This window comes from Ascidia mentula, chromosome 5 (assembly GCF_947561715.1).
Source record: "Ascidia mentula chromosome 5, kaAscMent1.1, whole genome shotgun sequence".
Lineage (NCBI taxonomy): Eukaryota > Metazoa > Chordata > Ascidiacea > Phlebobranchia > Ascidiidae > Ascidia > Ascidia mentula.
Genome location: NC_138570.1, coordinates 9314552 through 9326688, shown reverse-complemented (window position 1 = coordinate 9326688; position 12137 = coordinate 9314552). Strand labels below are relative to the sequence as shown.

Sequence of the window (12137 nt, the reverse complement as noted above, 5' to 3'; positions counted from 1 at the left end):
CACCTATTGATACCACACTGGAATGCCGCTGCGATGACCAATTTTGCGCAAATAGTTCCTATTCCTTAAAAGGCAGTTTTTGCCGAAGTACGCTTCGGATACTATCACGCCCAAAAGTGAGACTCCAGTGAAAAATGGACTCTGGTAAAGCACTCAAATTATGAACCAAAGAGCGTTTCGTCACCACATCTCATGCCACAGCGGCGAAGCGCTAAGGATTAAATAAACGCCTACACTCGTGAGTAATCCTCAAACAAATAAGGCTAAACGATTTCGCGACGAGTGGCTTTAAATGGTGAAGGTATGGCGAACAGCTTGCAGGTGGAAATGCAGTCATGCTGATCGGCCTCTGCCGCCTGCATGTAATCTATCTTCACTTCAATGAGGTGCACCGATTAAACGGAGTTTTTGCTGTTAGTCAACAGAGCTTACTGCCTTCGATGGTTAATTCATTTTGGCCATCTTTTGGATTGCGTAAGGATGGACGAGGCCAACTAGTAAGCAGTGTTCAATAACGCAGTCTATGCAGAACTCTGTCGCCGCTAATCTGCACCTATCCCTTGAGAATGATGCATCGTAAAATGTCGCGATCCATCACATTTCACTTGGACGTTTCAAAAAACCAAGTGCCGTCAAATGGACGGTCACTCTTTGTTGTAAGTTTCAAACTCAACGGCCAAGAGCCTTTACTGCTTTTTAACTGATTCCTAATGGTTTAACATCAATATCAGTCGCCTGAAGTACAGCAATGGTATTTGGCTACACCAGTAGTAAATGACCTTTCACAAGCAAGCTGTAGCCTTTCCTGTGGATAAACACCGCTTGCCAAATGGCCATTCAATACATACTGCTCGAGCTATTTAGCACCACTTCCCCTTAAAGTAAGTAACATAGTCGTACAGGATGCGACCTGCAGCTCTAGCACATGTGCCACGCATGAGGCTTAATGAATATGACATGAAGCTTTCTGAACTGGTTTTACTCGAAGAGCTGCACAGCTAATTGTGTGCCCGGCCTTTTTTCCCTCGAATGTTTGCTCTGGCGGGTTAATCGGTCCTGTACGCGCGGTACTGTGCTGCTTAACTGTACACATATACCGATTTGCCCTCTAACCCTCTGGCCATGTAGTATAACGCAATACCTGTCGATTAATGAAATATACCTCATACTTTGTCACCAGCTTGAACAGCAGTGAGGATGTGATTATCATATTGTTATGATCCATACTAGCCACGTCTTGGTTTAACAACACAATAACATTGGCGGCCAAGTGCGATCAACGCAAGCGCAGTAGTCGAAAGCACTCGAGTCGATACTCGGGGCAGAGACAGTCCTGGCACACTTCATGTCAAAGTGTGCCTTGCGGAAGCACTAGCACCCTTCAAAATGTAGCTGCAATATAACCTACTCCACTGCTAAACATTGCTTGTTAGTTTGTTCAAAAGCCATGTGCTGTGACCGTATCAAAAAAGTTTTTAATAAAAGCACAAACTTTGGGGTATAAAGGAACGTGATAACCTTCATTATTTCGTGTATTCCAATTGTAAACAATTGAACCAGTGAAGCAAGGAGAAAAATTTGTTGCCATTCTAGCGCTTCGTCGTTTTTCTGAACACAACTACAAAAGTCGCACTGTGGGCTTTGATATCTCCATATATGTATGCGTTGTTTGCTTAAGTCTTTATAAGACTCGGTCATACGACCTACAAAGTGTCACTAAACGCAAGTTGGCTTTTAACGCTCGCTCTTTTGTGAGTCTCTCCATGGTTTGTTTGGGCCTGCAACATTTCTACTACTTCGATTTGCCTGACGTATACTGGCCTCTTGTAACCTGTGTTATAGCGCTTACCGATTCGATGTCACAACACCTTGTTACCTCTTTCTTCGAATTGAATAAGTTTCATATGGACTTGTCTATCAAACGTGTTATTTTGATCCCAAACGACGGAAATACACATGAGATACGACAGAACCTATACTTTTGAGAAGGAAAGCCGGTGCTAATCTCGTGCTTTTTGCTTCGCGCTATCCACGCAATCAAATTTTTAGTTTGACCAACTTTGAGTTTAAGGGGTTGTTTATAGCTTTCTTGGCGTAAGACCTGTTTGAATTTTCTGTGTCGTCAATTTTCTACAACCGATATGATTTACCAAAATCTATGCTTATCATTAAATTTGACTAAAAGCTAAAAACTGCGGTTGATTTCTTTTTGTGCGAAGTCGGACTCCCAACGGCGAACAAAGCAAGCCTGTGCGTAAACAAAACTTTTGAGTGCAGATAGACACATTCGCGCGTGTTTCCTGCCCGCAGTAGGCATTTAACAACTGCGAGAACAAGCGTATCGCGGAAACAATCCAATCTTTCGACAGGCAAACATGACCTACAGTGCAACGAAAATGCAGACCAAATATTTCGTATGGAAGATGACTGCTGCGAACAACCGCAGACCCGTTCTGATCAATGGCAGTAGTAAGTTATAGCCGCATTCCGCACATTTTTGCGTATCACTCATAGGCGAATGCAAACGGTTTATGATTAATGCGCGTTATCTGATCGACAGAAATTGTTGTTCTGCCTAATAACATGCATGCTTTAATCTTACCCGAGGGTGTAAGCAGAACCGACCACACGCGACGAAACAAGGCGAAAATGGATGCATCTTGGCTGGTTGCCGATGTTATGCTTTCCCTTCACCGGCTTGGTCAGATGAAAGCGAACGGCGCCAGTTAACGCTCGAAAGTCGTTTACTTCGCTTTCGTACTGATCCCGCCACACAGTCATTAAACAAACAACACCGCTAAACGAAAACCTCGCTCATAATTTCAAGGCATTTCTGGCACTGTTTCGTGACTCAATCGCCCTGAGCTCATTGAAGCAAGCCGTGGTTGTCTGCACCTCCACGCAGAAGACACACCACTTAATTCAGCTATGCTGTTAATTGCCAGCTCCGCCCAAGCGACACTTTCTCTTGCGTTGAGCGACAAGTATGCGGAAAGTGACTTTTATACTGTTTGTTTCATCTTTCTGATTCATACACACGTATCAATATGGAATAATAAGGATCCCTTTTGACTTTTTTAATTGCAAGAAACAACTATTTTTCCGTAAAGCATGCAACTCTGCTGTTGCCTTCATTAAAAATGGATTTGACGTTTTCCAAGAAGACCCTGATGGACCCAAATTTATTAAAAGTTTGTTTTTCTGATGCATGCAGGTTTCAATGGATTGATATTGATTTCACGCTTTCTTTGGCAACGAGCTTTTCTAGTAATAGGTAGGGAAATATATAGAAGACCATGTGCATAAAAAATGCCTTGGAGGTTTTACATTGACGCGATCTCTGTGAAACAATCCGCATTTATTTAAGGCAAGTTTTTTTTTTTATTCCCATGTGAAAAAACTAACCTGAATCAAACTATACTAATCAAAAATTATCTTGATCAATAGATGACATATTCTTTCATTTAAAGTGCATATGACACGGTCATAACAACTTCGAATAAAATTGAAAGGTACAACTCGTCAAACATATATGATGTTTTTGGGTTCTCAATAACTTTATAAAGGAGAAAATTTCCATCAAAGTAGCGGCGATAAAACATGTCAAAAAGTTTTCGCTGTAGCGAATGACTTCAGAACAAGGCGTTTCGTGAGAAAGGGCTTTGTTAACATGTGACAAGGGCCTTATTTCTAAACTACTGAATCTTTTCGTTGTTGGAAGGTATTTAACACTCATAAATGTAATGTTGGGTTACGCAAATTTGTAAGAAAAGAAAAAAATCCGTTTGGGCAAAGCAGAGATTGTATCAAGCACCAAAAACCAAAAATCACGTTGAGTCGAAGAAAAATGTCTGGATTTAATTAGCGCGTCTTTCAGCTAATTGGCTTTGGTGTGCGCTTTTACCGTGGCGATTAAGTGCTGGTCGCATAGAAAATAACAGCACAGGCGGACGCTAAAGTTTATATGTCAACTACAAAAGATAATAATCGTAGATATTAATACTTTTTGCCGGACTTCTAAACTGACCTAGAGAAATAGGAGAAAACACCTTTTTTATTTAGTGTCTTCTGTTTCATATGCTATAATTTTCCCTTCTAACAAGTAAATAAAAGCGCACACCAAAGCTATGTAACCGCTGGGCGCGTTGGCGTTAATTCTAAACACCTATATATCGCCTAATTTTCGTTTTTATCCCAAATAGGGATTACAGCTGCGCTACCGCGTTTTATTGAAGAGTTCCTATCTAAACCAATGAATTTTCGCGCAATTAATCATGTACACCGGTGTGCTACTACAACTCCATCAGGAAATAGCGAGTTTATTAACAACAACATTTGTAGTACTGCAGCACAAACTGAACCTGAAAAGGTTATGTATATGAAACATTTCCCAAAGTCTTATTATAAGCACCAGCAAACAATTGGAATGGCAAGAAAGCTTTTCGCTCTTTTATCAACAATTTTGCTTTGAATTTTTCATTTGAGGAAATATATTCATAGTAGCCCATTCAAGTTCTTTCATGTAAAATAGCATTCATTGAAACACCTGTTAAAAATCAGCTCAAAACGTTTGAATACAGCATAAAATGTACTAATCTAAACGGTTCCGTCGACTTGAAGGATTCCATGCGAGTCATGACAACATAAAATAATGCACTACACTGAAATACTCTGTTTGACTATACATGCATTTACGGAGAACGTGTTTACTGAACTACTTCAAAGGTTCCATGGCGCCAAAAACGTCGAAGAGCACTGATTAAAAATAATCATCTAGCTTAAAAAACCCTTCATCACATGGATGTTATTAACAATCGCTTTCTAGCTCCACCACACGGATGTTATTTAAAATAATTCTCCCCGCTTGGGTGTTATTTAAACTTGTCCTCCAGCTCCACCAAACGGATGTTACGTAGTACGACACGAATATTATTGAAAATAGTCCTTTAGATCCATTACGCGGGTGTTATTTGAAATATTTACCTAGATCCATCACTAGGATGTTATTTAAAATTGCCCTCTAGATCACGGGTGGTATTTAAAACAGAGCTCATACACCTGGGCTCCACAAAACCTTACTGTCATGATATAATGACTAGTAGGGAACCGTTAAAGTGGACGGAACCCCTAGGAGTGCTTCCGGGAACATTAAGATTCTGCGAAACCCAGGTTCAAGAGCTCTGTTTTAAATAACATCCATGTGGTGAAGCTAGAGGATTATTTTAAATAACATCCCTGTGGTGGCCCAAGAGGATTATTTTAATTAATATCCATGTTGTGAAGCTAGAGGATTGTTTTAAATAACATCCTTGTGGTGGAGTTAGAGGATTATTTGAAACAACATCTGTGTGGTGAGCTAGAGGATAATTTAAATAACATCCGTGTAGTGGGGCAAGAGGACTATTTATAATTACATTCGCGTGATTGCGGTAGATGACTATTTTAAATAACTTGCGTGTCATGGAGCTTATTCAAAAATTATAGTTGAACTATGTATTTATTTTTTATTTTAAATTTCCCGTGCCATATGCACTTTAATAAGAAGAATGGGTGACAGTTGTGGCTCTGTTAAAGTACACTATGTCATCAGCTGATCTCATATAACGGTACGAGAGAAGTACATGGCAGAAAGAGTGTTGTCGCAGTCGTTTAGAAATGTCTTGAAGGTGCGTTTGTTACAACATTACAAGTTGAAGAAATGATGAAAGCAAGCGACGAAAAATGGGAAGCAATTAAAAGCACTGAAGACCCGCCGTTCTTTGCTTATTTACAATGCTGTAAGTTAGCATGCAAATTTTATTCCCGATTTGATGTAAACCACCAGTACTTTTTGCAGTTTTTATTTCCATTGCTACAATACTGGGAACAGGAATATTGGGTCTTCCACTTATGTTGTCAAATTGTGGCTTTTATCCATTTCTTGTTTCTTTTACAATCAGTTATTTAATGCAGGTAAATGATCATGAATGCGTGGTAAACTGCACGACTATTCAAGTTATTGTTTGTTGCAGATGCTTGTTGTTACATTAATGGTGGAGGTTTTGCAAATCAGCCAAGCAGCAATCAGCGATTCTATTCATGAAATGATCGATGGAAATGTTGAAGGCCAAGAAGTTTTTCTTTTAAGACAACACAACTCTATGCATTCAGCGGACCAAAATGCCTTGTAAGTCCAAGTGATATGCATTTGATTTGTTTAAGTTTTGATTCGATGGTCAAAAGTGTATGTTTTAATAAATAAGCAGGCCAATTTAACATTTTCAATAAGTTATATAAAAAAGAAAATCCTGAATTGTTCTTAAGATCATGTTTTCTTCTGCTACAATTGTCGCCTGCAAGCTACAAATGGGCACCTTCACAATCACTAGAAAACAATTCAGTTTAAAACAATACTTTTATTTGTTTCAAAACGCATTGTTTTACTTTTATTCTGCTAACTGCACTTTCAATACTTTTAATGTTAAATGTATGTGATTGTTGTTAGGGTACCAATAGATCAAACTGAATTTGCCTGTGAGGAGTCAAGCTCTGAAGATGAAAATGGTGAAGGCATAGGTGTGCATTGTTTTCACATAACTTTGTGTTTTGGCGTTAAATTTTAACTTTAGTTTGTGACATTTAGAGGAAGACATCGTAAAGCATTCTATTGATGGAAGCCAGGAGATGCATCCAAATTTGCACATCATGGGAAAATTATTTATGGGGAAATGGATTGGATATCTGTTCAGCATAATTTTATTTTTTAACTTGTAAGATACTTATTTGATATTTGTCTATTTATTGTGTTTTTTTGTACAACTTTTGTTAATTTGCAGTACTTCAACACTCATTTCTTATGTGCTGGCTGGTAGCGAAGCTTACGGTCAGCTTTTGAATATCAAGTAGGTTTATCCATATCACAGTGATTATATAAAACTGTTGACTTCCAATGTTTTTGCAGCTATGTGAAGGTCATACCAGTGTTTATGTGGACCTTGACTCTGTTTATTTTGCTTGCTTTTAAATTTCTGCAGCCAGTTATCGCGCTTATGACTTTGGCGAAAGGATCAATACTGATTGTTACGGTAGGTTTTTGTGACATGACATCACAGAACACTGAAGACAAATTTTTCATTTGGTTGCAGATCATGGTTACGTGCTATGTGAGTATTGAAATCCTCAACCCAATATCAAACAGCTGGTTAAAAATAAATGAACCTTTTTTAATGGAAGCTGTTGCCCTTGGTGGCTTGCCATTGGTAAGTTTCATTACATAGCTTTGTCAGGCAATGTCAGTAGATATCTCTTGATAGATTCCTGTTTTTTTTAATATTAACCACATTGATACTGTATGTATATTAAACATACTACAGAGTTTTTTTCTTGTAAATCCAAATTGATGTAATAATATTTAAATACTAACTGTTGTTATGGGTCAAATTCCCTTTTTCTACATCTGTTAAGGTAATGCCCATGCTTTATGGAAGATTTAGTGCCAAGCAAAATCATGTGAAAGGGTTTCGTGCATCAATTTTTGCTGGCTTAACTGTGTGTATGCTGCTTAATATTGCTTGGTGAGTTCTCTGTGAGACAAATTAGCACAAGTTTATGTACATGTTTGTGTTGATAGCAGGCTAAAAGTCATGTTCAAATAGATGGTTTACCTGTTTATATTTGCGCTTAATACTGTGTGCATATGTTGTTTAACAATAGCTTCAAACTGACGTTTTATGCAGTTATATATGTTGTTTTGTAACAGTGATATTTGACTTGGTTGTTATGCAAAATTTGTGATTGTCAATTAGCATCTGTCTACGTTAAAGGTGTTGGGCAGTTTTGAGCGTTGTGCCCCAGATTGATCCAACCTGCAACCACACAATCGGTCTTGCTGACGTTATCGCTAACCAAACGACCATGACCACGTCTGCCCCGCACGTAGTCACGACCGCGCCCTTGTCGGAAACTTCGTCGCCAGTGGGCGCCATGGAGTTAAAAGACTGCGATGCGTCGATGAGTTTGCAGGGGTAACTGAAACATTGCGTATGGTCGTGACTTTGACCCGTAGCTTATTACTAACCATCGAAATTTTTAGGGCTAAAGAAAACGGACTGATTTCGACTGTTCCTCTCACGCAGGTGAGTCCAGCATGAATGAAAGTTAATGTCACTATTTTGGGGCTTGTATAGGTTCGAAAGCGTAATTTTTGGTAAAGTTGACATTAAAAAGGGAGGGTAATCCAATTGTCTTTTATTGCTAGTCGTGTTGCTTGACAATTAAAGTATGGTTAAAAAATATTTTTCTGGATTCTGCTAACTGCGCTTCCATCATATATTTACATTTGGCAGTTTATCAAGAAACACCGTCCCGATTTCGATTGGATCGCCACACTACTGCAACTCTTCATAATGATCAGTGTAACAGTGTCTTACCTCACCATTGGCTCAGCGATGCAACACACAGGTGTTTAAATTCAAATTTTATTTTAAATTCAGACCTGTGTTTCGCCTTCCTGTACAAACACAGCCTTGCACTCTCTATAATATACGTTATATTGTAACTACTTTTTTCGTGTATTTATTCCAGTGATCGGAGCAGTGGATTTCATCATCCGTTCCAGAAGGAAATGCTGCATGGTGAACCTTTTTCCGACATTTTGTTCGCCGAACGTGTAAGTGTTACAGTCGGTTTGTCGCCGCTTTAATCTCAATCTCATGTTTTGTATATTATACAGGGTTTGGCATTTCGGTTGCGGCGTGCTGGCCTTCACCGTCGTCTTTTTGGTTGCCTTGTCAGATCCTAAGGTTGGTTGATTTATGTGCATTCGGGTGTCCGCATACCTCAAATATTTTCTCTCTATTTATGTTGTGTGAAGTTGTCCATGCTCACTTTAAGGGAAACTTTTATCAAACTACAAAGTACCTGTTTTGCATCAATTTTAAAGCGAAGTTTTGAAATGATGTTTATATACCAAGTCAAATGCATCCGTTTGCGGATACTTTTCATATTTTTAACACTTTAAGGTCCAGCAACAGTAATTGTGTGTGTGAATTGAACCATTCAACACACATTAAAGCATAGCCTTTGCCCCTAACACATCATCACCATTATTTCGCATGTAACCGTACCTAAAACCAACACACGAAAATCGAGCGTTTTTAGCTGGTGAAAACCAAGTTAACCGGAAAGCCACACACGCTCCGTTTGCGCCTAAACTCATTTTCCCATTACACACACCACGTTGAATGGAGCGAATTTTTATGGTGTAGACCGACCGCACAAAGGAGTCAACCACCTTGAATGAGATTCTTGCCCCCCGCCGAACTCCACGCTTCGTTATCCTTTGCATTCATATGGTCCGTAAACAGGGTAATCAGTTACACCACTTGGGCCTGTCTGCCAAATACTCGTGTTGATTCATTTTTCGGCCCTTCAAGCACCGACGATGCGTCACATGCAGTAACCGGCTAAGTGCCCTCCCATAGAGCCATGCAGATTAAAAAAAACAGGCCTCTGTCTAAAAGCTGTTTCGTTACGTTGAAATGTACTGTGACGAAAATTGCTCAAATTACGGGTGCAGCAAAGCAGTACTTAAAAGGTTTTTGCTGATTTATGAGCCCTCCCACGTTATGCGCGTAAATCATTTTCTCACTTTCTAGATTAGCAGTCTTACGTTGATATTCCGTCACATTTTCCAGTGTAAACAGTGGAAAAGGTTCACGGATATGTGGTGGTAGGAATACATATACGCGAATATTTTATCTCTACATAATCAAGATGCTGAAGGAAGATCGTCACTATAGTCACCAAGCATGTTGTCTCTAGTGTTTACAATTCACATTTTAATATATCAATGTTCGTTGCTGCAAAATTGGATCCACAACACATTTGTGTTTTTCCAATAGGGTTTCGTGAACATTCTTGACAAGATCGTGTCGTGCACCGTGAACTTGATCTGCGGCCCTTTGCTCTACGTGATGATTACCAAAAGCCGCTCCCGCACCTTCCGTCACCTCGGCATACCTCTGCCCACGCACCCGTGGATACGCAAGGCAAGCGTGTTGTTGCCACTTTTCTTCGGCGGCGCCATCTTGTACGAGATTATCTCTGCCATCGTAAGCGCGGCTTCCAATGTATCTTGATTGGCGGAATAACGAGTATTGGCCTATTCATGGCCGGTGATGAAAGCAGTATATATATTGCAACTTCTCTATTGCTTCTTGGTGATGTGCAAATGGGAGCTTTTGAGAAGCGATTGTAATTTACCTGTTGTTAGGTGCGTACTGTTGATGCAAAATTCATGTCGTTCAAATGGTTTTACGTTCTAGACTAAGAGCATACTCATTTACAATACCGTTATGTGTTTACAGCATCTCTGCGCCAACGCGTCTTACAATATATTTAGTTCTTCAGTGTAAATATGAAGTTTTTATGGTTGATGTTTGCATTCCCAAAGAGTAACATTATATCGTACACTTAAAAATGGATTTAAAATATTATACACCCAGGAAAAAAAGAAATTTACAAAATATCTTGGCAGAAATGCACACATGGACACTTCTGGTTTAAAAATGAATCGGAATTACTGTGTTGTGAAATATACTAATTTTTTGCGATTACCTCGCCACCAAGTTATGCTTTTAGTGTTGTTGGTCTGCAAATACGTTCATGTTCAACATTTAATGTCGCTTTTGTATGCTTCAGGATCAACATCAGACACTTTTTCAAAACAGGTCATCATTTTAGTACCAAGCTCTTTAGTTTATTTTAGACAATGTAGTTGTATTGCATGCAAGATACGGTAATATGCGACAGTGCAATATTAATATGCGGATGCGATGTTTTTGTGTTGATTGTCGTCGTTTCTGTCCCAGTCACTTTATACACCATTCAAGTCGGTTATACAAGTGTAACTTTTCTGTTTGTATGCGTTTATGTTGCACGACAACTCGTTTACCAAGCCTATTACACATATTTTTCTACAATTTCTTCCAACTGGCCGTTTCGCCGCCATGCTTTTACCTTCTATTGCGAACACAATTGGAAAAAAAATCAGTTTTAATGAATTTTGGTGACGTGTGCCTTATATTTAAAATAAAAAGTTGTTTAATACAAAAGTTGTCTGATGCCATGTTTGTTCCTCGGTCAATACTTTTCGGTTTCTGTTTCTGGAATTTGTGACTTGTGACGTAATCGGACAAAGCATGAGATTTATTAAAATATATATCTACAAATTTAAAAAGTCAAAAATTCACAAAAGTTTTATAATTGGTTTCCGTCAGTAAAAAGTAACACATCTTGACACATAACATAAAACTTTTTACAGTTGTATTAATTTTACTTCATTTTTCCTGGGCGAGAAAATTGTTTCTTCATCTGAGCTGGTAAACAATGCAACAAAACAGTTTTCCACATCCGATTTTTTCTCGTGTGCTTGTGACGTAACAACTCTTTGAATTCAGGCTTTTTACGTCATGGGAAACTTATCCCCACTTAATATTTATGACAAAGTGATAACCAACGGGTAACGTAGGCCCTGATGCACTTGGTCGTAATCCGACAGTGTGCATATTTCATGAGGCCATGTTTGAGTACACTTACATTGTCGTTGCATGCGTTTCAACCTTCTTTTCATTCTGGCACCTTTCTTTATGACGTCAGTCGGAGACGAAGGAATTTTCTATTGCGTTATTGAAAGAATGAAAGTGCAAAACCAGGTGCGGTTCTTTTCATTAAGGACCGCGAGAATTAAGTGGATCTGTCTAATTTTGGTTTTAAAACTATCCGTGGCACAAAACTATGTTTAAACAATATTAGAAGCGTCTTTTTTATTTTGTACTTCTTTTTGAAACATTCAATTATTTATTTGCTTTGGTGTACGGCGTGTTAACTTGTAATACGTTCAGTGCATTTTCTTTTTCCTATTCTGACATATAGTTTGTTGAAAAACCGGGCCGATTTTGTGGCGCAGCATGTTAATGGCAGGTAGCTCGAAATCCCAACCACACAACTCATGGCATTAAAAATGTGCACTTGCAAACGTCGCCAGGTCTTGATAAATGATTCACTAACCACTGACAGGCCCAGGAATTGTGAATTTAAAACCTGATGTTGTAATGTTGTTCTGTGGCCCATTGAAATCATATGAGGCTAGTAAAGCT

The 12137-nt window shown here is 38.9% G+C and overlaps 1 protein-coding gene across 1 annotated transcript; it reads left to right on the top strand.

Annotated features, from left to right (window-relative positions):
- The first annotated feature begins 5629 nt into the window (after nucleotides 1-5629).
- On the top strand, nucleotides 5630-11098 carry LOC145902354 (uncharacterized). Its single transcript, XM_082990289.1, has 15 exons — nucleotides 5630-5777; nucleotides 5837-5952; nucleotides 6012-6166; nucleotides 6485-6557; nucleotides 6625-6749; nucleotides 6816-6881; nucleotides 6941-7064; nucleotides 7125-7238; nucleotides 7444-7553; nucleotides 7803-8003; nucleotides 8072-8114; nucleotides 8325-8439; nucleotides 8563-8647; nucleotides 8711-8780; nucleotides 9882-11098. The coding sequence occupies exons 1-15, from the start codon at nucleotides 5699-5701 to the stop codon at nucleotides 10116-10118; spliced, it is 1713 nt and encodes a 570-aa protein (XP_082846415.1). The 5' UTR covers nucleotides 5630-5698; the 3' UTR covers nucleotides 10119-11098.
- The last annotated feature ends 1039 nt before the right edge of the window (nucleotides 11099-12137 follow it).